The following is a 20,864-nucleotide window of genomic DNA, read 5'->3' on the forward strand; positions in this document are numbered from 1 at the left end:
GCACCTGGTCCACGTCATCTGCCACGTAAGCCCATTCCATTCACGATGTGGTGTGTGTGTTCTTTCCCGCCTGCTTAGGTGGCCACGGAATTGTTGGTTTCCGCCATTGCCAAAATGTCCACCTGCCCTGCCAGGTAGATTCTCACTGCCACGTAGGATTCTGTTCTCTATGGCTACATCTGCTTTTGAGTGGGGAGTTTGTGTGGAGAAATTTGTTACATGGAAATGTAACAATAGTGGTTGTGTAACAAAACATGTAGTAAAAAAGACATCTTTCTCTAGTAAATCAATATTCTCACATAAAGGGGTTGGTTTTGTTTATTGAGCATTCATTAAAAATTTCTTTCTTTCTTTCTTTCTTTCTTTCTTTCTTCCTTTTTTAGAATGTTAAATTTTGTATACATTTGGACACAAAATACTAAAACGAGTCAACTGTAATGCATTCAAAATTTTACATATACAAATGCTATAAACATGTATTGTTTGCATCAAACCAAATGAATTAGATTTTAGTATCAAATTATATTCATATATTCTTGTATAGTTTTTACAATCTACTTTTTCCTGAAATAGAAATAAGAGGAATTCATTTTTAGCAATTATATTTATTGCACATAAACTTTTTGTTAATTGAAGTTAAATGAGGATCATATACATAGAAGTGATCTCAAAAAATGTGAAATATATAAACACACATATGCATGTATATTTAAAAGCATATGTGATTTTTTTCCAGTGTTGGTGTTTTAACATGTTTTGTACAAACATAAAAAAAAATTAAACTTAAAAGAAAAAGATGTTGATAATCATTTCATTGTGCAATAAGAATGCAGGGATATGTCCAATTTCAATAAGTTGAAGCACTCAATATAATGGCACTCTCACATGAACCCAAGTACAACTTCATTAAGAATCAACGGCATTTTCATTCTGTGGTCCAATTAGATTTATGAATTTGTGGTTTCTGCATTTTACAATTTTGAATTGAAACATACAAAACACATCTTCTCTGCAAAGTAACACAAGTTTGAATATAAATTTTGTGGATGTACATCTATGGGCATGAAAAAAATTAGTAAGTAATTGTAATTCTAAATTAAAAAAAGAAAAAATCTGAAAAAAATCCTTGTGCGATTTTATTTAATTAATAAATAATATTTTTTATAATTATCATATATATATATATATTATTTTCCAAAATTTCCAAATAGTACAATATTTTGTGACGTATTTTTTGTGATGTTGAAATTTTTTGTGATAAATATTATAACAATGGGGTCATTTTAAAATTGTGGAGACATGACACACATTGTTAAGTTTGATTCAATTCTTCTTCAAAAGACAACTTTGTATATATGCTTGCCCTTGAAACCCATCCTTTGTTATCCCCACTTAGATAATGACTTATGACAAGTTGCACAACATTGATACACAATTGATACATCTCCATTTATTTAGTTCTGAAATTTCTATTGCAATACATAATAACAAGAGTTTTCACCTCAATTATATGTAAATTGAAATGGTTACATCTCATATTTATTCTTGAAAGTTCCAATGCAACTTTTCATTGCTGTATTTATATTTGAAGACAAAACAAAAAGAACATTGCACTACAACTTTTTGCAAATTTTATATATATATTTGAGTAGTGACATATGGGTTATTGCCGAGGTTGATGAATTTTAAGAATTTCCAAAAACGATCAATTGATTAGATGTTGACTTGAAGGAAAATAGTTTCTCAACAAATTTCTACTTATTTTAAGAAGTGAAATATATTTGAGTATTATATTCAAAGATTGCTACATACATCAAATGAAGGTGTTTGTTTAGTGGTTGAATCATTACCACTAGTTCAATTTGATTTTTGTGAAATACAATCCATATGTGTTTCAATTCCATTTTTGTTTAATATACATATTAACATTTTTGTGTTGATGTGGGGGGTGAGTATGACTTGATGGTTTCATTTAAAGATTTTGGTGATGTGCATTTTGCATTGAAATCAAAGTGGGGTCATTTTTTAAAGTATTTATTTTTTACAGATTTTTCGGATACATTAAAAAAAAATTGACATTAGTTATTAGTGAACCTTAATTGCATTAAAGACATTCCAAAACTTTTAGGAAGATTTATGGACATAGTAAATAGAGTAAAAAATAGATTTTAAGAATTGGTACTAAATATTATAGTTTTGAAGAGTAAATAATGACATGTATTGCTTCAAGAGAATCTTCAACTCAAATGGTGGCATAATATTTTTAGAGGAAATAAAAAAGAAATGATTATAATACTTTCTAGAGAAATCTATATTTTACAAATAAAAAATAATAAGAAATAATAAGGTTATTTTTGTGTTGTTGAGTTTTAATTTGCAAATTTTCAAATTTGAAAAATAAATATATATATATCATGAATTGCACAAAGACCATCCAATTTCATCCATCTGAAGATGCCAAATGTTCAACTTTGATGTGAACAAAGATACAGCCACAATTTTTTTTTCTTTTTAAAAAAACAAACTGCAAAATTTCAAATTTTTGTATAATTATCTACTGAAACCAAAGTTATAAGAAACTAACAACAATAAATTTCTTTTTGGGTAATATCTTCAATGCTTGCTATTCTTATCAAAAAAACTATTAATCAAAATAAATAAATAAACAAAATATCTTTTACTTTATATTTTATCTATTTAGTCGGATGATGGTTATGAAATTCTAAAAAGAAATGCATAATATACCGTATTCAAACTCAAAAGAAACTAACGAACAGTTGACAGCAGAATCACTGCGTAATGCCCGAGTTGTGTTTTTTGAAGAATTGTCCGCGTACTTAACGAGGTGGTCTAATCAATGACTTTGAGATTGAATTCTTGAGAATGAAACGGGAATTCGCTAGAAGAAGATTGATTTAATGAGTTGGCATCGGGGCGTCTAAAAGAGTTTGACCTGATTCTGTAAGTACCTGAACTCAACTGTCACTTGTTTTACAACGCAGGATTCGAACATCGTTTATCCTTGAGAAGAGAAAGTAGATAGGGTGAATCTCCGATCATATGTAAGAAATATAAAGGATGCTCCCTGAGATACACAAGATGAAATTTAGGGTTTCAGTGGCCGGTTGGTAGCATTCGGAATGTGGTTAGGGGGACTATTTCGTGTATTTTCATTGTTATGCATGGAACTGTAATTAGCTAAAGTAATTTGATCCGTTCAAGATGATATTACGTCCAGTTGAAGGGGATGTACATGAAGACGTGGAGGGCCATAACAAGCTGCTGCAGGCGATGGTAATCTCTTTCAGTCAGCGGTTTCTTATACTGAAGTTCATGAAATCACTTTTGCCGGGTGACCTTATGTATTGAAAGGTATAGAGTTTTAGTCTTGGCGTTTCCATATAATTGAGGGTAGAGTGAAGACGACACACACTTAAGGCGATGCAGAGAAATGCGACGGATGTGTCGATATCTTTGATGGCTGGAACTATGGATCGTTTCACCAAGGTAATTGCTTATGCAACTCCGAAGCAGCTTCGCTGCTGAAACCTCAAAGAGATAGCAGTTTTCGCCGCTCGAATGACTTGTAGGGACATACTTAGAGTTTCAGCAGCGGCTACATAGCTCAAAGTTTTCAGTGTAAAAGTAATGTTGCTTCTGACAAGTCATGTTTGGTGCAGGTTTTCAAGATCAAATAATCCAAAATTCAACAGCAAGTATTGCATCGTGTGGTGATCTTCCTTCTGGTTTAGCATTTAACTCAATCACGAGAAAATTATATCGAGTTCCAGGTACCTTGTAATCTATGCTTGTGCATGAAGTGGTGCCCTTCGGTACTTACTGCGTTATATATACACACCGACATAAGACATAGAGGATGAGTGAGATAGAGGGCAGGATATCCGTTACCGAAACTCCATTAGTGGTCACTTTCCATTGTGTCCCTCAGAAGTAATATGCTTCGATGTAACATACCCTCACTGTTACATGTGGTTTGCACTAACGAAACTGCTTTGAATGAGGTTCCCAATGTCAATGAAGAGATTCACTCTCTGTGCTTTGATTTTCGCGTTGTTATGAGAATCGCCTCATGACGAGTACTGTGTGATGTTTGTCTTTTTGGCGTACTCAATGACCGTAAAGTAGGATCGATTGCAGGATTGTTTCCGGTTCGAGGCTGTGAGACGTAAGAGATTGGGAACCCAGTTCAACTCGATGCGAAGATGACCCTAGAAGCCGAGCATGGGTCCCTCATTTTTCTTTGAGAGGAGTGTGTATTCGATTGTCATCCGAAATCGAATGGAAATGGGTTTCTGTAAAGCTGGAGGTCTCTGTCGCAACTTCGCAATTATCACGTCAAATTCATCCACGCGTGCTGTGCCACATGGTAGGCATGAAATGTCGAAAGATAGCAATACAGTATATTCACAGGCTGCAATATAAATTTCAAATAATAATACTTTTTCTTTCTTACATTTGCTGCAGTTTCAACAAATTAAAGACTCTCGCTTGTTAATATGTCTGCGAGGCTAGAAAAGAAATTATTATGATTTTTTTACGAATTACTATCAAGAAGATATCAAGTACACCGTTGAAGACTGTAATTTGCAAGTTTGGAATTTGCGTACGCTCCGTGTCCTTTTTGTTTGAACCACAAATAATTATAAAGGACTCTAAGATTCAGCCGTGATCGTTGCAGTTGTGATATAAGAAACTCAACTGAAAGAAATATACCTATAATTACTGCCCTTGTGAATAGTTATTTTATTTTGTCTTTTCCGCCGAATTTTGGGACTATTATTTTCTGGGTTGTGGTTTTTTTGGATTGGAGATCTTATGGGCTTTTGAAGCTGAAGGCGAGAAGAAGAGAGGAGAAGAGAGGCATGCTCCTGATTGGCAGCTGAATTGGATTATGGTCAGTGTCGTGGTGACAAGCTATGCAACTGTGTCTATCCATCTTCATCGAAGCTGTAGAATAGCAGAGTTTCGTCTCTTTCGTGTGCTTGGAGAGATTTTGTGGAGCCATAGTTGTTGGTGGAGCTCGAACGGAAGCTCAAGCATTCAGCAGTAGGTTCTAGCAGTTTTCTTCGAGAATTTACAAGTTTGAGAAAGAGAAAGGGATTTGTGGAGGATTTTGAGGGTTGAGGAATGGCAGCGACCCTCCTCTTAGGAGCGCTGTCGTTCCATGTTGGAGTGCAGCGACAGCCTTCTTATCAGGAATTGCAGGGGGATTCGGTTGTTGTGTCCGCAAGTGGGTCATGCCGGGCTAGCTCCTCGTCTTCATCGTCTCCCTGTATGGCGGATGCTGCGCTTTCGATGCAGCTGAAGTCAGGTGTAGCAGCCAAGTTGAGAAGAGAAAAAACGAGTGCTGGTGGTCTCATCGCCTCTTCACGACTCTCCTGCTGCTTGCCATTATTTCTATCCGCAGGGAACCTTCTTAGACAACAGACTAGAACGAATCTATTTCAGCAAAGTAGGAACAGAGTGCGCAGTGTTCGAGTTGCCTCCTTAAACGATAGCCAGCGGGAGGTATTACATGAAGTGGATGATCAATCAAAACCCATAGAATTGTTTTCTCCAACTTCTGCTAACGAAGATATCCGTAGTAAAGGGAAAGAAGCGCATTCTTCAAAATCTCCAACGGAGACAGCAGATTTACTCGCGACACAAGCCGACGAAGAGGGCGTTAATTTGAAGGAAGAGGCCAAGGCCGAGGAGGAGGATGTTTCAGGAACTGTCAAAGGCACCATCATAGCCACAACTTTGCTGCTTGCCTTTGTGGGAGCTTTTGGAGTTCTGGGTGCTGTCTACAAGGAACAAATAAATGATATCCTCACTCAATTCTCAGATTTCCTTGAAGGTCAGTCAAATTCCTCGATGATAACTCAATCTTCATCTTCTGACTTGTATTGCTATGCTAGGGCTTTGAAACTGAAGGTTTAGGCACAACCGAATCAGACGAATGAGAATGACGAGCCATTTGACTTCACGGATCCTTTTGGTCAAGGGGATTGTGAGATTGCCCACCAAGGGTTAACATTGTTCATTTCTGCTTCAGATGGCTTCTTTAGTCCTGCAGCTCGCTTGCGTGCTTGCTAGTTCTTGAGGCCTGCTTCTGTAATTGTGGTGATTGAGCTCGTGCGCATTGGAAATCAGGTTACGGCCCTGCTGGATACGCTCTGTTTGTTATTGCTTATGCTGGCTTAGAGGTATGTCTTCCTTTCGCCATTTCACATACAATTGTAAGTCTATGGCTGTTGCTAATTGCACAAGTTAGTGCATAAAAATAAATTTAAGATCACACGAATTTTTTATAGGTTCTAATTGCTAAATCTTTTAAACCATTGAGAAACATCAGCAACGGCTACCACTGTAATTTGTTTTTGTGTCCAACAGCTCCCAATCATTTATAGCAATTTTCTGAAACCTGTTCAAAATTGAGGCTGAGCTTTTAGGGTGCTAATTGTATGTAACTGCTTATTTTCAAGCTTATTTAGCTTGAAGAGGTTTCAAGATTTTAGCTCCACAGTAGGTTTCTGAACTAGCAATCACGTGCTCAAGTTAATTCGCTAGCTTTGTGGCTTGGTGTTTAATCATCTGATGAATGTGTGGATAGTTTTCAGGTGCTTGCCATTCCAGCTGTTCCTTTAACTATGTCAGCAGGTTTACTGTTTGGTACTTTGTACGGGACAATTCTGGTTTCAATAGCGGGCACGGTAAGCAAGATTCAAAGAAGGCAAACTCTAGCTTTACATATTCAATGCCACAGCTAGTATGACCTCGTTCTTTACACACGTCATTTCTTGCAGAAATGTCTGACTTGTCCTTTATGGAACCTCTTGCAGATTGCCGCAACAGTTTCTTTCCTGATAGCGCGGTACTTCGCGAGAGATCGTATTCTTAAACTAGCACAAGATAATCCAAAATTTCTGGCAATTGACAAGGCTATTGGAGCGGACGGTTTTCGGGTGGTCACTTTGCTGCGACTTAGTCCCCTACTCCCTTTTTCACTTGGAAACTATCTCTATGGTCTCACTTCTGTCGAATTAGTTCCTTACATACTTGGAAGGTATATTATATTGAAATCCAACAAACCCTCTGTTTGTCCTTTATCAGCACTATCTGTTATCCTTCATGTTCAGAGCAACATGTTGATATTGTTTACCATTATATCAACATATGACTTATTAAATATCTGGATATAATTTACAGCTGGTTAGGTATGCTACCTGGGACATGGGCATATGTAAGCGCAGGTGCCATTGGAAGGGCTTTTATTGTAAGTTTACTTACATCTGCAGTACCTGCCTTAATGTTTGTTGTGTACATGCATACCTTGTTATGAACTGCAGGGTGGTGGCTCAGTCCACATGGGGTTACATGTAGTTAGAGTTGACAACTCTCATAAGTTCTTGCATTTGTACTGCTAGCACAGCTGCGAGATTCCTGGTAGTGCATGAGGCCCATGAGAAGGAGTGGATCTTTAGTTGTAGGGACATGTAGTAGCGATTCTATATATTTGAACATTCCATGAAGTGCATGTGAATCAGCTCTGCCGTCTTTGATTATATGTTTCACATGTGGAAACCATCCTCTGGATTAAAGGGCTGAAATGTTGGATTCTGTTTTTGCAGAAACAGGAGACAGAAGCCGTCTTCCCTGCCGGTCCGGAGAGTTACTGGACATTAGGAATTGGGCTGGTGGCGACTGTTTTTGCAGCATCTTACGTTGGTAGATTGGCGAAGGTTTGTTGATCCCTGCTTATCACTAATGTGCTATTGTACATGGGGAAAGTCTTTAAATGGAAGCCTGAACCAAGTTTGTTAGTACGTACGGTTTTCTCACATTACTCTTCTGTCATCTGTTTACATGTGATGGTAGGATGCGATGAAAGACATCGAAGATAATGGAAGCAGCTGATTCTAGGGAAAGAATTTACCGAGTTCCTTTCTTGTTGCTGTGTGATCATTGAAATAAACGGTAGGTGAAAGCCTCTTTCAATAGTTCTATGGTCTAACTATGGAATCTGATATTGATAGTGACATCTTGAGTGTACATAATTACATCGAGGGTTCTTCCCACATGAAAACTACAATGAGGTGGTGGGAATAGAAGTTTTCTAGTAGACGCCCATGTTGTGCGATGCTAAGCTTCATTTTGTAATATGATTATACTGTGCTGCGCAGTGTAGTGGATATTTCGTGTCGCTAATAAATCTTTCATGTACGTGAGGAAGAAGGTTGTTTTTTCAGTATTGTGTACAAGCCTGTGGGGTAGTAATTAGGTGTAGGAGAGTATTAATTAAAGAATGAGCAGTTGTGAACTATAGTGTAGGTTACTTGCCCGATATCGGCTACTATGTGGTGGAAATGCTTGAGATTTTCATGTCATGCAGGAGAAGCTTTGCCCGATATGGAATGGACTAAAAACATTTATCACACTGCACCTTGTTAGCTAAATGACAGTTTAAGATCTCCAAACCGTAATCATAAGTGCTGGTTACACATCGACTATTAACTTACAAGCACAAAATCAAAGTGGATACTCCCAATTACGATTACATGACTCATTACTACACTTTCAGTTCTGCAATGCTTCAGCTTAGTTGGTCCTCTATAAAAAGAACTACATACTATACTTAACGCTACCCCCAATACACAATGCTCGATAAACCCTGTTGCAACTTAGAAAGGGATACAACAGAATCCAGTGGAAAGTAATAATGTACAAGAACAAAGCTTGTTCTACAATAACTGCACTCCAAGTGTCCGGCGCCAGGCTTCCCATCCTCAGACTTAGCAGAATTCAAGGCTTAGGTGTAAGCCTAACGAGCATTGACTGGTCCGCAGGCTAGCACTTAAGAAATCATAAACCCCTACAAGGTTTTGTATAAACTAATTCAATGCTCATTCCAGAGCGCACCCCTAAAAAGCTTTCAGAATTTCTCAAGGTGGAATAAAATGCGTCGCTTACTTGATTTTCACAGAGGGAGCATATCCAAGGCAGTCTATCAGCTGTTTCTCGGCGGATTGGAAGCACGGATTTGCACCGGAATCGGCCGTCCTGTCCCACTGCCGCCACATGAGTTGCACCGCATCATACCAGATCCTTCACATGTGTTACACCCCACGTCGTCGTCGGACCATCTCGTGCACATGCAGGGCACTCGTCGAGACCCGTTACACGTCGGACATTGGCTGAATCCGCTCATGGGCTTCTCTTGCTCTGCATCTATAATAGATTTTATTATCCACGCGCCCGCCAGACAGCTGATGCCTTGCGCAACCTGGGTAATAACTCCTGGTGACATTTTACAATCTGCGCAGAGGTTGGATCCATCAAGACGGTGTCGAAATCAATTTCGCAGGGCAAGCTCTAAACAAGGATATCTGAAGTCGACTATTCGAGAAATTTCTTTGCCACTCTTTGCGACCAAAAACAGGAGATGCTATCGTCCCTCAAAAAATTCTTACGAAGTTCAACTCAACCGAGTAGACGACGAGTACGCAGAATGAGAATCGACTTGTACATCGTCTGCTTCGTTCGATTGGGATCGACAAAAGGAGCAAGACACAACTGTAAGCAGCATCCAAAATTTCATTCTCGAGACCTCACCTCAGCTAACAAGAGTCCTCAAAAAATTTATGAGAGGCCCCTGAGTGATGACGAAGCGGGCTGGACACGCGAAAACGCCGCCACAAATAGCTCCAAGGACCAGGAGCAAGAGACTTCAAAACGCGCGAAGTAATTCCCCTAAAACTCCGTCAGCTTCTACAAAGACAACTCAAACAAACTAGACATGTACAAATTCGCAGTTCAGAAAATTTGAGACTGCCGTCTAAGTGGATTAAACAATGTGAGAATTCAACGTCGCAATGTGCTTCAAGATGTCAATTCGGTCCCTCTTTGGCAACAATTTCCAAATTTTCGACCCAAAATCCCAGCTCTAAGGTGTGTTGGCGAAAACCGTTCTCAACACCAAGTAACACCATGGCCATCCGCTTCAGCGCATCGACGGTTGCACCACGAAATACAGACGTGTACGAATCGTTGGCGTCCGCGAGCTTCCAATCGGATGAACAAAAAGCTCATCGACCGAGACCGGCTGGACGCGGTCGATGCATACTAACGTGGCTCCACAACAGGCCAGTAATTGCAGCTCGCAAGGTACCCTCGGTGGCTTGAACCCGGTTCATATGGTTGGGAACGTTCTGGACACTCACGACTGGGAAGCATGGAGTTCATGAACCTCTCGTCATGTCCGCAGTTTTACCCACATATTTCGTATGCGACTTGTGCAATTTCTCCGATCACACAATCTCTATTCCAATCACGGTGCATCTCGGAGACAGAGCTGGTGTCACGTCCGGGAGAGAATGGGAGGAAAGTGAATTTCCGCACAGAAATTGATTGGCACAGCGTTTGACCAATTGAATTGGACATTTGCAAGCTGCTGAAGTTCCCAGTTATGGGATAAGGATGAAAAATTGTGACTAGGTAGCCGCTTCAATTCACCGAACTTTGTCGAAAGTACATGCTCTTTCAGCTGGTGACCTGTCTCTGAATTCGGCAGACAGTTCTCCAACCGACAACTGAAGCGATGTGTCTGCGAAGTTGTTGGATGAATTACAATTATTCTGACGAGTCACATGTGAATCCTTGATTTTCACGAAAACGCATAACACAATTCGGCACCAAAAAAACAGCGCCAAGTGGCGCATATTCCGAGACAAAAAAGTAAAAATAGTATTTTATTTGTAAGGGCAATATTCACAAGTACTCTGTACAAGCAGTCTATTCCGTGCTAGTGAAGCTTCCACAGTAGTTGAATAGATTTCAGCTGTGGAATTTCAACCGCACAAAACCATCCGTCACCATGCTCCAGATACTAGTGACAAGTTTGGGGTTTACTAGGTTCACGTTCAAAGATGAAGTTTGCTTGAGTGGTCATAATACCGCCTCGCCGTATTTTAGTTGTACTTGAACAGTGGATACTGATCGGATGTCGACTGTCAACAAATTTCATGGGGTGCAGCTCAAAAGAGTGACAGGAATAAATACTAAGGTGAGAAAGGGATTCGGGTGGATGGCTTCTGAATGGTGCCGGGTACGGTGACAACGTGCATGTCCAGTAGGCTCCTGAACCAATCTGATCGAAGCAATGCTTCGAGGTGGATTGTGGGCTTCGAGTTATTGAGGACAGAAGAAATCCACTTCCCAGACACCAGTTAAATTCACCAACCTCATCAACAACACTAAACTTCGGCCTATTAAGCCTCGACTAACACCCGATTTTCAGACGATGTGTGTTTTTCTGGAGGATATAGTCTCTTCTCTTGTAAGCACACAGATGTACAGCGACAAACAGTCTAATCATCCGCGAGTTGCATCCCCAAAACATGAACATTCCGTTCTTGGGTAATACTTCCATGAGAACAAAAGTCACCGTCACGACTTTTGCCAACAACTGCAACGCTGGGAAGTATCGATTTCTGCAACCCCAACTTGGAACTTACGGCTTCAACAGAGACTCTGGTGATTGAATTAAAACAGAACGGATACACCAGTCAACACAGACAGAATATCCTACCGCAAAGGATACTCTGCTATTAAGATGTGGGAAGCTGCAATGTTGTCATCCACAAATATCTGGAAGATCTCGATTGATCGTTGTAGACTGTGTGGCATGCCAGTGTCTTGTGTAAGCTACATTGGCCGTGGCAGATCTGTCTCACACATTCTGAGAAAAACCTCACAGACACCGGATATTTCGAAGTCTACCTTTCAAACGAAAGTGAGGAGAAGCTCTTTTCACAAGCACTTCCGTTCCTACTTCCAAAACTTAGTTGCTCATTCACGAGAAAAATCTAAAGTATGCAACACCCAGATCAAGTGAACAAAACGCAAGCATCACCAGCGTTATAAACACATACATTTACATGGATCCATGCCACCAAAGCTCAAAAAACAACAGAGAACAGAGCACACCCTTAGCACCCACCACGCCAACAAACACACATCTCTTGGAATGGGGGGTTCCCTCACAAGTCGTGTAGAATTAAAACACCAACTCCAGTCACAAGATGGCTGGGAGCATGAACAATTCTCCAAGATCCAACACAATGGGTTACACCATTGAACTGCCCATGCCAATAATCCTGCAACTACAGTCCTACACCAAACCTCACACATTCTGTCGCCGACATGATCATAATCCATGCGACGACGGCGATCATCGCATTACGGACAGCACATGGACATGCGTCGCACAAACCCTCAAGGCGGGTGTGGACTTCCCAAGAGGCGCTTCAAGCTTCCTGGAGCTGCTGCACCTTGAGGATATAGTCCCGCTTGGCGTCTTCTGGCGACTTGTCCTCCACCTTCTTCCACGCATCCCACTTGGCCTTGCCCTTGAGGTCCAGCATGCCCGGGCGGACGGTGTTGTTCTTCCCTACAGTAGCCACTTTGAACAAGCCGTAAAGAATGAGCAGGTCGTCGTTGGAGGGCATCGCTGTCAGCGCCTTGGCGTCCTTGGCAGCCTGCTCGAAGTCCTCATCCAAACCCATCGTTGTGATCCTAACCAGACACAGAAAAACGGGGAAAAAGTCACACCAACAACCGCAACACGGGGACCCAGATCGACGAAGCAAAACAAAATACAACGCAGTGTCCGATGAGGCGAGTGGGGCGTGAGAGAGATGCGTCTGCCGCATCGAGGCAGGCGGAGAAGTAGGGGATGCCTCCCGTGGCCCAACTCGTAGATTTCATGCCCATGAATGTAGATTTCACAGCTCGTCAGAAGATTTACTGACAACTCGAAGATTTTTCAGGCGCTTTTGATTTTTTTTGAAGGATGCGTGGATTGCCTTATTTTAGATTCCTTCATCTCCATTTTAAGATTAGCCCATACTTGAATAATGGTATTTTTTGCTAATTACTTAGTTGGGGAGCTATGATGTGACGATGGAAAGTGTTTGAGTTAGAGAAAGAAAATTAATCAAAACCTTGATGCATTTGTTTATTTGATTTTTTGGAATTATTACATGGGGGAAAAAATGTGGAAAATGATGACAATGTGGTATGAGGGTGCATATGATATGGGGACTCTTTTTCTAGCCTATACACTACCGGAGATTTTATACAAATTTTTGATTTTTTAAAGAACCTATTTAGTGGCGGTAACAAAATAATTTTCAATAAATTTTTGAGGTTTAAATAATGAAAAGATTCAAAATTAGTTTTGATTGCATAGCATGTGTGTTCTCAATCCACTCAATTAACTATTAAGTTTCCAAAGTTTTATGTGAATACATAAATAAGTAATAACTAGCAAAAACTTATGGCATAAGGCATAAGAATATGTATTCAAATATATATATATATATATATATATATACTTTAAGTGTGAAAATTTTAAATTGATACCTTTTGACATATTTGCTAATGCATTAAGTTTTCAAGTTCTTATTTATTTTTAATTATTTTTTACATGATGCAACATTTTTAAGTCATCTAAATGCAAATCCACATTGTTTTTGTTTTTATTTTTTTAATTACTAAAGGTTGTTTTTTCTATTGTTCTGAGAAGCCCCAATTATCCTAACTTGTATGATATTTGAAAGTTTGAATCATAATTGATTTTCTCGATTATGAAAAAATAATAATAATAAATAAAAAGGAAAAGAAAGAAAAGGAAAAGTATTAGAAAGACTCTAATATATGTTTAAAAAATAACATTTAAAACATTATAAATCACAAAATGTATTTTTTTAACACCTGTATTTTTTGGTAACGTCTTCAATGCCATGATTATAATCTAATGACAAAAACTCCAAAAATGTGTATGTTGGTTTTTTTTTTTGTTTATTTCTTCAAGGATTTGGTAATAGTTCATTGAATTGTTTGATTTGGTGATTAGAACATATGACAATTTGTTGAAAACTTCAACAAAAAATTACTTTCAGAAACACAATGTTTGATTAATAAGTGTGCATAAATATACACACACACACCCACACCCACAACTAGATAAACCATAGAAATATGTACAAATTGGTGAAATGCTTGTAAGTATTAATAATAAGAATGATATCCACACATACATGCACATACATCTGTATATAGAGAAGGGAAGAAAGATAGAAAACACAAAAATTGAAAAAGGTAATGTAGTCATTTTGTTTTATTTTTATAATCTATAAAACATATAAGAGCATTTTATCTCATATGAAAGTAATAGCCTATTTATTTATTCACATAAAAAATATTTTAATTATTTTAAATTGTATGATACAATGCTCAAGAAAAATGAAATATATAAATCATGTTAACATGAAAGACATTTTTTCTGAATCATAAAAAAAATAAAACAGAATAAGGAAATCAGTACTACAAGAAATAAAACAGTGTTGTGTTCAAGACTTATGTTTCACAACACAATAGCTTGTAACTTGTTATTCAATAAAATTCATCTCAGTGGCATAAGTATTTTCTAACCACGAATGTTGTCAAAACCGAACATGTTCACGGTTGATTTTAATTTTGTTAAGGATTAAAAATAAATAAATAAATAAAATCACGAGTTATAAAAGATCTGGGCTACATTTTTATACCATGACATCTTCAGAATTGATCATTTGCTTCAGTAAGAACATCAAAACATAGCCAATTTTATTTAAGTACTTATGAAATTAAATACACTATAATAGCACAAATATTATGATGCATTACCTTGAAAAAAAAAAACGAATACAGAAGACCTCCAAAAATAAAAACACACCCATAATATAAACTCCACATGGTAACCCCCCAAAAAACTCTGGCCAATGGCAGACTATTTTTACCTTCAACTTCAATTTGATTCACATAAATCCTGTAGTGCCTAATATTAAAAAAATATTGAAAACAAATTGAACACATATTACACATTGAATATCAGCATCTACTTGCAGACGCTCATGTGTTTAATAGGGTGATACCATATACAAAGTCTCTGAAAGTAGGATTCAATCATATCTACAACAATTTAACGAGTGAATTAAACACAATTGAGAAAACGATCTTCATCCCAACCGGTCTCGGGTTCAAATCCGGTAGCTGGCGTGCCATTTCAGGAGAGATCGCCCCATCAGCCACAGAGTGGATTAGGTCACAGAGTAGAAATTCAGAACTCGTTGAATTTGTAAAACAGTATACCACACACGCACACACACACACACACACACACACTATATATATATATATATATATTTATATATATATATCTAGTGTAGTGGTTTGAAGAAGGGTGCTAAAGTTAGTGCAGAAAGGCACGGCAAGGGGGAAACAGACGATGACTCTCTCTCGTGTCTGCACCGAATGGAAACTGCAACTAACGAAATCGCTGACCAACGTCGCCATTCAGAATTTTGCAATATATTCTTTATGCCCCCCCCCCCCCCGCGTGCTCGCATCTTCACCAATGTGGTGGTGGAAGGAGTGACTTAAGCCACAAGCAGCCTGCATTGAATCTCGACGCACATCTTAAGCCAGCCCCACAGCCTCTCACTTTATCATGCCACTTTGTGAGTGTGTGTGTGTGAGAGTGTGTGTGTATATACACACATTCATTTATGAATATAAAGTAGTAGAAAGGTGGAGGAGGGAGGGAAGGAGGGAGACAAAAGAGCTCGGGGTGGTAGCCATCAGTAACGAGGAGGCTGATTACCAGTTGGGTTCAGTGCATTCATGGCTCAGCCTCGTCGTCACCAACAGCGCCATCACGGGGAGCGACAGAGAGAGTGAGAGCGACGAGGGACCAAGGACCAGGGACGAGGAGAGAAGAAGCTGCGGTGAAGTCCGTTACTGTGGGTGCGGTCGTCGCTGGAACTGAAGAAGCTTGTTGCCCCCCCCCCTCCCTCCCCCCCCCAGTCTGCGTATGCCATGCTTCCTGGGTTAGAGTTGGGCAGTAGCACTTGTTGAGAAGGCGGGGTGGGTGATGATGATGATGTTATTGTTGTGGTGATGGTGGTGGTGGTGGTATGAGGGAGAGAGAGTTTGTTCGGGGACAAGGTAAGGGTAAGAAGGTTTTTGAGGGTGTTTGTGGTTTGTGAGGGAGAGGGCAAGTGGAGGTTCGGGGAGGTGTTGGGTTGTGGACTAAGATTGAAATGGTCGTATTGGGAGAGTTGTGAAGGTGGGAGTTGATGCTCTTTTAGCGTGTGAAGATTTGCAAGGTTTTAGAAGTGTGCTGGTTTGGAGAGGGGAAGGAAGTGGTGGGGTTGAGGTGAGGAGAGCGATTGGCAGTATGGGTTTGGAATTCAAGCCCTATTGGACGTGGGAGGACGAGGAGCACGATCACCATGTGAGCAAGTGCGGCGATGAGAAGCAGACGACCTCGGCGACCACGACAACATCTACGCCAGCGGACAGCGCGCAGAGCAACGTTTTCAATAGTTTGAGTGGCCAAGTTGTGGCGAGTCATGGGAGTAGCGAGGTGGAGGCTGGCCGTGGTGGGGATGTGGGGTTGGTGTTCGTGCATGCGGAGGGGTCCGGAGCGGGTACTGTAAACAGGGATTTGGCTGCGTCATTGGCGGCCATGAACGCAGAGCATCGCGAGTATGCAGTGCTGGTGGCGTCTGAAGAAGACAATGTGAACGAATACAAGAGTTTTTTTGCGATTGTGCTGGATTGCCCTCAGTTCCTGGGCCAGGGAGAGACAAATGATAGTGCACTCAGGCAGGCCAGCAGATTCTTGCATTACGCCTTCGGGTCTGCGATACTGGAAAACGAAATGATCCCGGCTCCCTCGAGTGGTGTCGAATTGGAGGTGATTTCTTACGCTTCGTCCCCTCCTCCTTTGCAGACATTTTTTGAAAATTATGCTTCGTGATAATCCGTCTTGGGATTTTCCCCGTCGTCGCTGCGCTGGCTAACAAAATAACTAGAATTAGATTATCATCAATATCATCATGCTGAAGTAGGTTCACTGAAGTCTTTGAATATTTCCTCACTTTCTCTCCCACAGTATTGAACTGGAAAATTTTGAAGGTGGTCATGAAAATGATTGGAGCCTTTGAATACTGACCAAACCTATTGTAATCCGCGACTAGTGCGAAAAGGAGTGATAACATCCTCATTGATGAAAAACATTTATACGTTGCACTCAAAAGATTTCTTGAGTTAGGGCGTTTTACTTGATTCATCCATGAATCCAAACTCCTGGCCGATAAATCTCCTTAATCGTTAGATAGCAGATCGTCCGTCAACACAAGTGGTTATCTGTACATGCTCTTCCAAGTCCCTGTGATTTTTTTATGATTTGAGGAAGGGATTTAAGATAAGGAGAAGGAATGTTTTCTGTTCTTGACTCGTGGTCACAGTTAATCGGAATACCTTCTGAAATTTTCTAGCTGCTGAAACTGACCAGACTGTTTCAAGCCTATGACGTTATCTGGAATTTCGGTTTTCTTTCAACGGCAGAATTGATCAATAACGATCATAATATTTAATGATCAATTCGTATGGCTGTTTCCTACTTGTACAACAGCCTTTTTCAAAGAAGAAATTTGCATCGATACTCCCCTATGAATTGCATATTTCCTTCGAGCTCATCACCTATCTCTTGAATCGAACGCTGATGTTTTACTACATTATCTCCTGGTATTTACAAGTGAGGTCGTGGTGACGACAGGCTAAGAAGATAGCCATGGAACGAGACTGGCTAATGGTCAAACTAGAGAACTTTTCCATGGAGCTTGTGTCTCTCCAATTCCAGCCTGGCATAGACTACATGGCACGTCCACCTGAAAGTGGTATGTGTACGCTTTTAAAACACAAACTCTGTAACTTATGGAATCATCTTCAGTATAGCATCAATTGATTACTGTAGTGATGTTTACCTTTGAATGTTCGACTCTAAGCTTTTGTCAATAATCGATACCACCTTTCATCCCTTCTTTATTCAATATGATATTGCAGATGGTGAATATGAGAGCGATCACGAGGATGAAGAGCTGTTTGAGCTGGAGAGTAGAATGAGCACGCCTTAGGGGACGCTGTTGCGAAGGGGTCGTTAACTGAGGAAGGGGCTAGGGAACCATGGAGGAGCAGGCGAGAGTGTATCGATGTTTTGATTGAAACTATGAGGATCCATGTAGATAGAGAACAAGGTCTATTCTTGTGTCCACTTATTGTGGCTTGAGTATGCAAGATAGCCTGACTTGATAGTGACTGTACAGCAATCTTGATACACATTTCATGCTTTCATCTTCTTTTTTTACCTTTTTTTTTTTCGTTTTCTCCCCTTTCTTATGTTCGCCATCCTTGGGACTTGATTGCTGGAAGGAATATTCTCCGCTGCGCAGCCTTCAACTGTTGTGCTAAGATAAGCTTGTTGTGGGAAACCCTGGTTACGATTGTTCTTGGAAGCCTACCACTGCACATCGATGCGTTTCGGAGGCATTCATCAGGTGTTGTAAACGTAATGGTCATTGCTGATGCCAGACTTATTGTTAGTATGTTGGGATAAGTTTTTCGTGTTCTTGAATATATATGCCTTGCGTATAATAGTATATGTCATTTAATTTCAGTTCACATTCCAGTTGTAAAATCACTTGTTGAATTGATTAGATCACAGACGGTCGAAATCATTTTATTTTAGAATGCAGTGATCGTCTCTGTAAGTAAGCTTGATGACGCTTTGAACTATGCACACATCGCACCTTGCACTTATTTCAGATGAAGTCTCTGCAATGAATTGAGTTGTTTCGTAAAACTAGCTAGTATTCTTTCTTTCATTCTTTGCAATGGTTTGTATGAATGTGAATATCATACCAGCAAGATGTGTATTATTTCATCTGTGCGGAGGTCAATAGTGCTACATTTGAAACTGCGGATGTTGTGTTATCAAAATCATCCTTTTTAAGCCACTTTTTCATTAAGACCTTGGTTTGGCTTTATACTATGATTTTGTCATTCTGTTTCTACACGTTCAAGAACTGCCACAAACCAAGAGATAGATGAGCAAAGCAGTATAAGTGTTATTACCCAAATTACTTTTCTGCAGTGTAGTTCTCGCTCTGACAAGGATATAAATTCTTTTGTGAAGTAAAAGGTAACTGGGAGCGTGCCCTCAATCGGTATCTTGCTTGCAATTCCAAAGCCATTGATATCAACACTGTGACGTGGAAGTGTGAATAGCTTTCTTAGTTCTCCTCAATATGGTTACCATGGTGATGATATTGATGGATGTGCTGTAAAGATGACATCTAGATTTGGTGTTTTAAGAAAATGCTAAAATAGTGTTGTGTACGATTTGACATAACTGTGCATGACATGTATAGCAGTCAAAAGCAAGAATGGCTTGATTTAAGTTTTCCTGTTTTTAGTTTGATAAAGAAAAGATATCTTAAGGTGTTGTGGTTGAGACATGGCTTCTCTTTGATAAAGCAAAACACAAGTTGCTGCAAGGCATGACAAGGGAACTTTATTATTTTTTAGAATTTGTAGTAGACAAAGACTTACATGATATATTGTGACACAATAGAATAGGTCTCAATATATGTAAATTTTAGATTTACAGTTCTTTTATAGGTATTTTATAAAACTAGTAGTTTAAATGACATTATTATTTAAAATTGTTTTATTTATTTTTTTATTTTTATTTTTATTTTAGAACATCAAAAAGTCATCATCTCATTGCTAGATTTTTTTGTGAAGAGATGGATATTTTGCAATTGGAATTTGAAATACCAACTTATTGGTATCAACTCATTATTCTTAGATAATTTAAGACCATTGCAAACCTATTTAAAGGTATTTTGGTCTATTTTTTCTACATTCATAAAATATAGTGCAAATTTGAAATAATTTTTATATTCATTGAATTTTATTATACTTCTAATAATTTATATAATAAGAAATTTGTGTTAGAAATGTGTTAATAATTTGCAAGAGGTTGATTTATTACTAACATTTATCTATCATAAAGTTGGTTGTATGTTTTCAAATTTGAATTCACTAGGAACATGATATATATTTATCTAATTAATAAACTTAATATACTTTCATAGTAATGAAGATTTTTTTAAAAAAAGATAAAATTAGAATTTATCAATGTTATTGTTTTTTTTTTTTTTTTTTTTTTTTTTTTTTTTTTTTTGGTAAATTTTTATATATTTATCAAAAAACTCAAAATTTATCCAACTCAAAGAATATACTATAATTTTTTCTAAAAAAATAATATTTTAAAAATTGAAGTATAAAAATCATTAAAAATAAATAAATTGACTAATACAAATGCTTTCAATGCTTTAGTGAATTTATTTACTTACTTTTTATTTACTTTTTAATATAATATGATCTTTTAAATATAATAAATTACTATAAAAATAGTTAGTTGATAAAAACTCTAAATTAACTATATTTTATGGTGTTATTATTTAAGAACATAACAATCAATTTACAAATACATGTAATTTTTACAACCAATGGAAATGTATTTATATTTATACACATTAGATTCATAAAAACAAAATGCATTGTAGAAATTTGAGTAAGATAGAAGATTGTTAAGTGTAATAAATAAATATTAAAACTTCATTTGGACATTTGTAAAAAGAGTTTATAGTTTTATTCCACTCTTTTAAATCACATTTAATATTATTTTAACATTTTTATTTAAAAACATATAAAAGAATAATATGTTACAAACCAAAAAAAATCTTGATTTGTAACTGGATAAGATGTTTTTATAAGTGTGTAATTATTTGGTGATATTTATAATATTTAACACTTTATATTACTTCTAGAGAATTATTTTCTAATTTCACCTAAATACTTTTATGATAGATAAATGCTAGTAATAAATCTATCATAAATGTATTTGA

The 20,864-nt window shown here is 38.2% G+C and overlaps 4 protein-coding genes and 1 long non-coding RNA gene across 5 annotated transcripts; 3 read left to right on the plus strand and 2 right to left on the minus strand.

Annotated features, from left to right (window-relative positions):
* Window positions 1-155: 155 nt before the first annotated feature.
* Window positions 156-4,121, plus strand: LOC141046189 (uncharacterized). The gene is made up of 3 exons (XR_012218941.2): window positions 156-2,961; window positions 3,239-3,507; window positions 3,681-4,121. It is a non-coding gene; the product is annotated as an uncharacterized LOC141046189 (long non-coding RNA).
* Window positions 4,122-4,980: 859 nt separating this feature from the next.
* On the plus strand, window positions 4,981-8,251 carry LOC112291514 (uncharacterized). Its single transcript, XM_024539046.3, has 7 exons — window positions 4,981-5,860; window positions 6,157-6,209; window positions 6,624-6,716; window positions 6,846-7,069; window positions 7,213-7,279; window positions 7,635-7,745; window positions 7,882-8,251. The coding sequence occupies exons 1-7, from the start codon at window positions 5,149-5,151 to the stop codon at window positions 7,918-7,920; spliced, it is 1,299 nt and encodes a 432-aa protein (XP_024394814.1). The 5' UTR covers window positions 4,981-5,148; the 3' UTR covers window positions 7,921-8,251.
* A 262-nt stretch (window positions 8,252-8,513) lies between these two features.
* Window positions 8,514-9,943, minus strand: LOC112291516 (uncharacterized). Its single transcript, XM_024539047.3, has 2 exons — window positions 9,616-9,943; window positions 8,514-9,318 (listed from the first exon to the last, which is right to left on the minus strand). Exon 2 carries the CDS (start codon window positions 9,308-9,310, stop codon window positions 9,011-9,013), a length of 300 nt encoding a protein of 99 aa, XP_024394815.1. The 5' UTR covers window positions 9,311-9,318; window positions 9,616-9,943; the 3' UTR covers window positions 8,514-9,010.
* A 2,078-nt stretch (window positions 9,944-12,021) lies between these two features.
* LOC112290990 (acyl-CoA-binding protein) lies at window positions 12,022-12,723 on the minus strand. The gene has a single exon (XM_024537895.3). It carries the CDS (start codon window positions 12,711-12,713, stop codon window positions 12,309-12,311), a length of 405 nt encoding a protein of 134 aa, XP_024393663.2. The 5' UTR covers window positions 12,714-12,723; the 3' UTR covers window positions 12,022-12,308.
* A 2,731-nt stretch (window positions 12,724-15,454) lies between these two features.
* Window positions 15,455-18,380, plus strand: LOC112290983 (uncharacterized). The gene is made up of 3 exons (XM_024537884.3): window positions 15,455-16,804; window positions 17,669-17,789; window positions 17,956-18,380. Exons 1-3 carry the CDS (start codon window positions 16,283-16,285, stop codon window positions 18,024-18,026), a joined length of 714 nt encoding a protein of 237 aa, XP_024393652.1. The 5' UTR covers window positions 15,455-16,282; the 3' UTR covers window positions 18,027-18,380.
* Window positions 18,381-20,864: the final 2,484 nt, after the last annotated feature.

Source organism: Physcomitrium patens, chromosome 14, assembly GCF_059467195.1.
Source record: "Physcomitrium patens ecotype Gransden chromosome 14, ASM5946719v1, whole genome shotgun sequence".
NCBI classification, from domain to species: Eukaryota; Viridiplantae; Streptophyta; class Bryopsida; order Funariales; family Funariaceae; genus Physcomitrium; species Physcomitrium patens.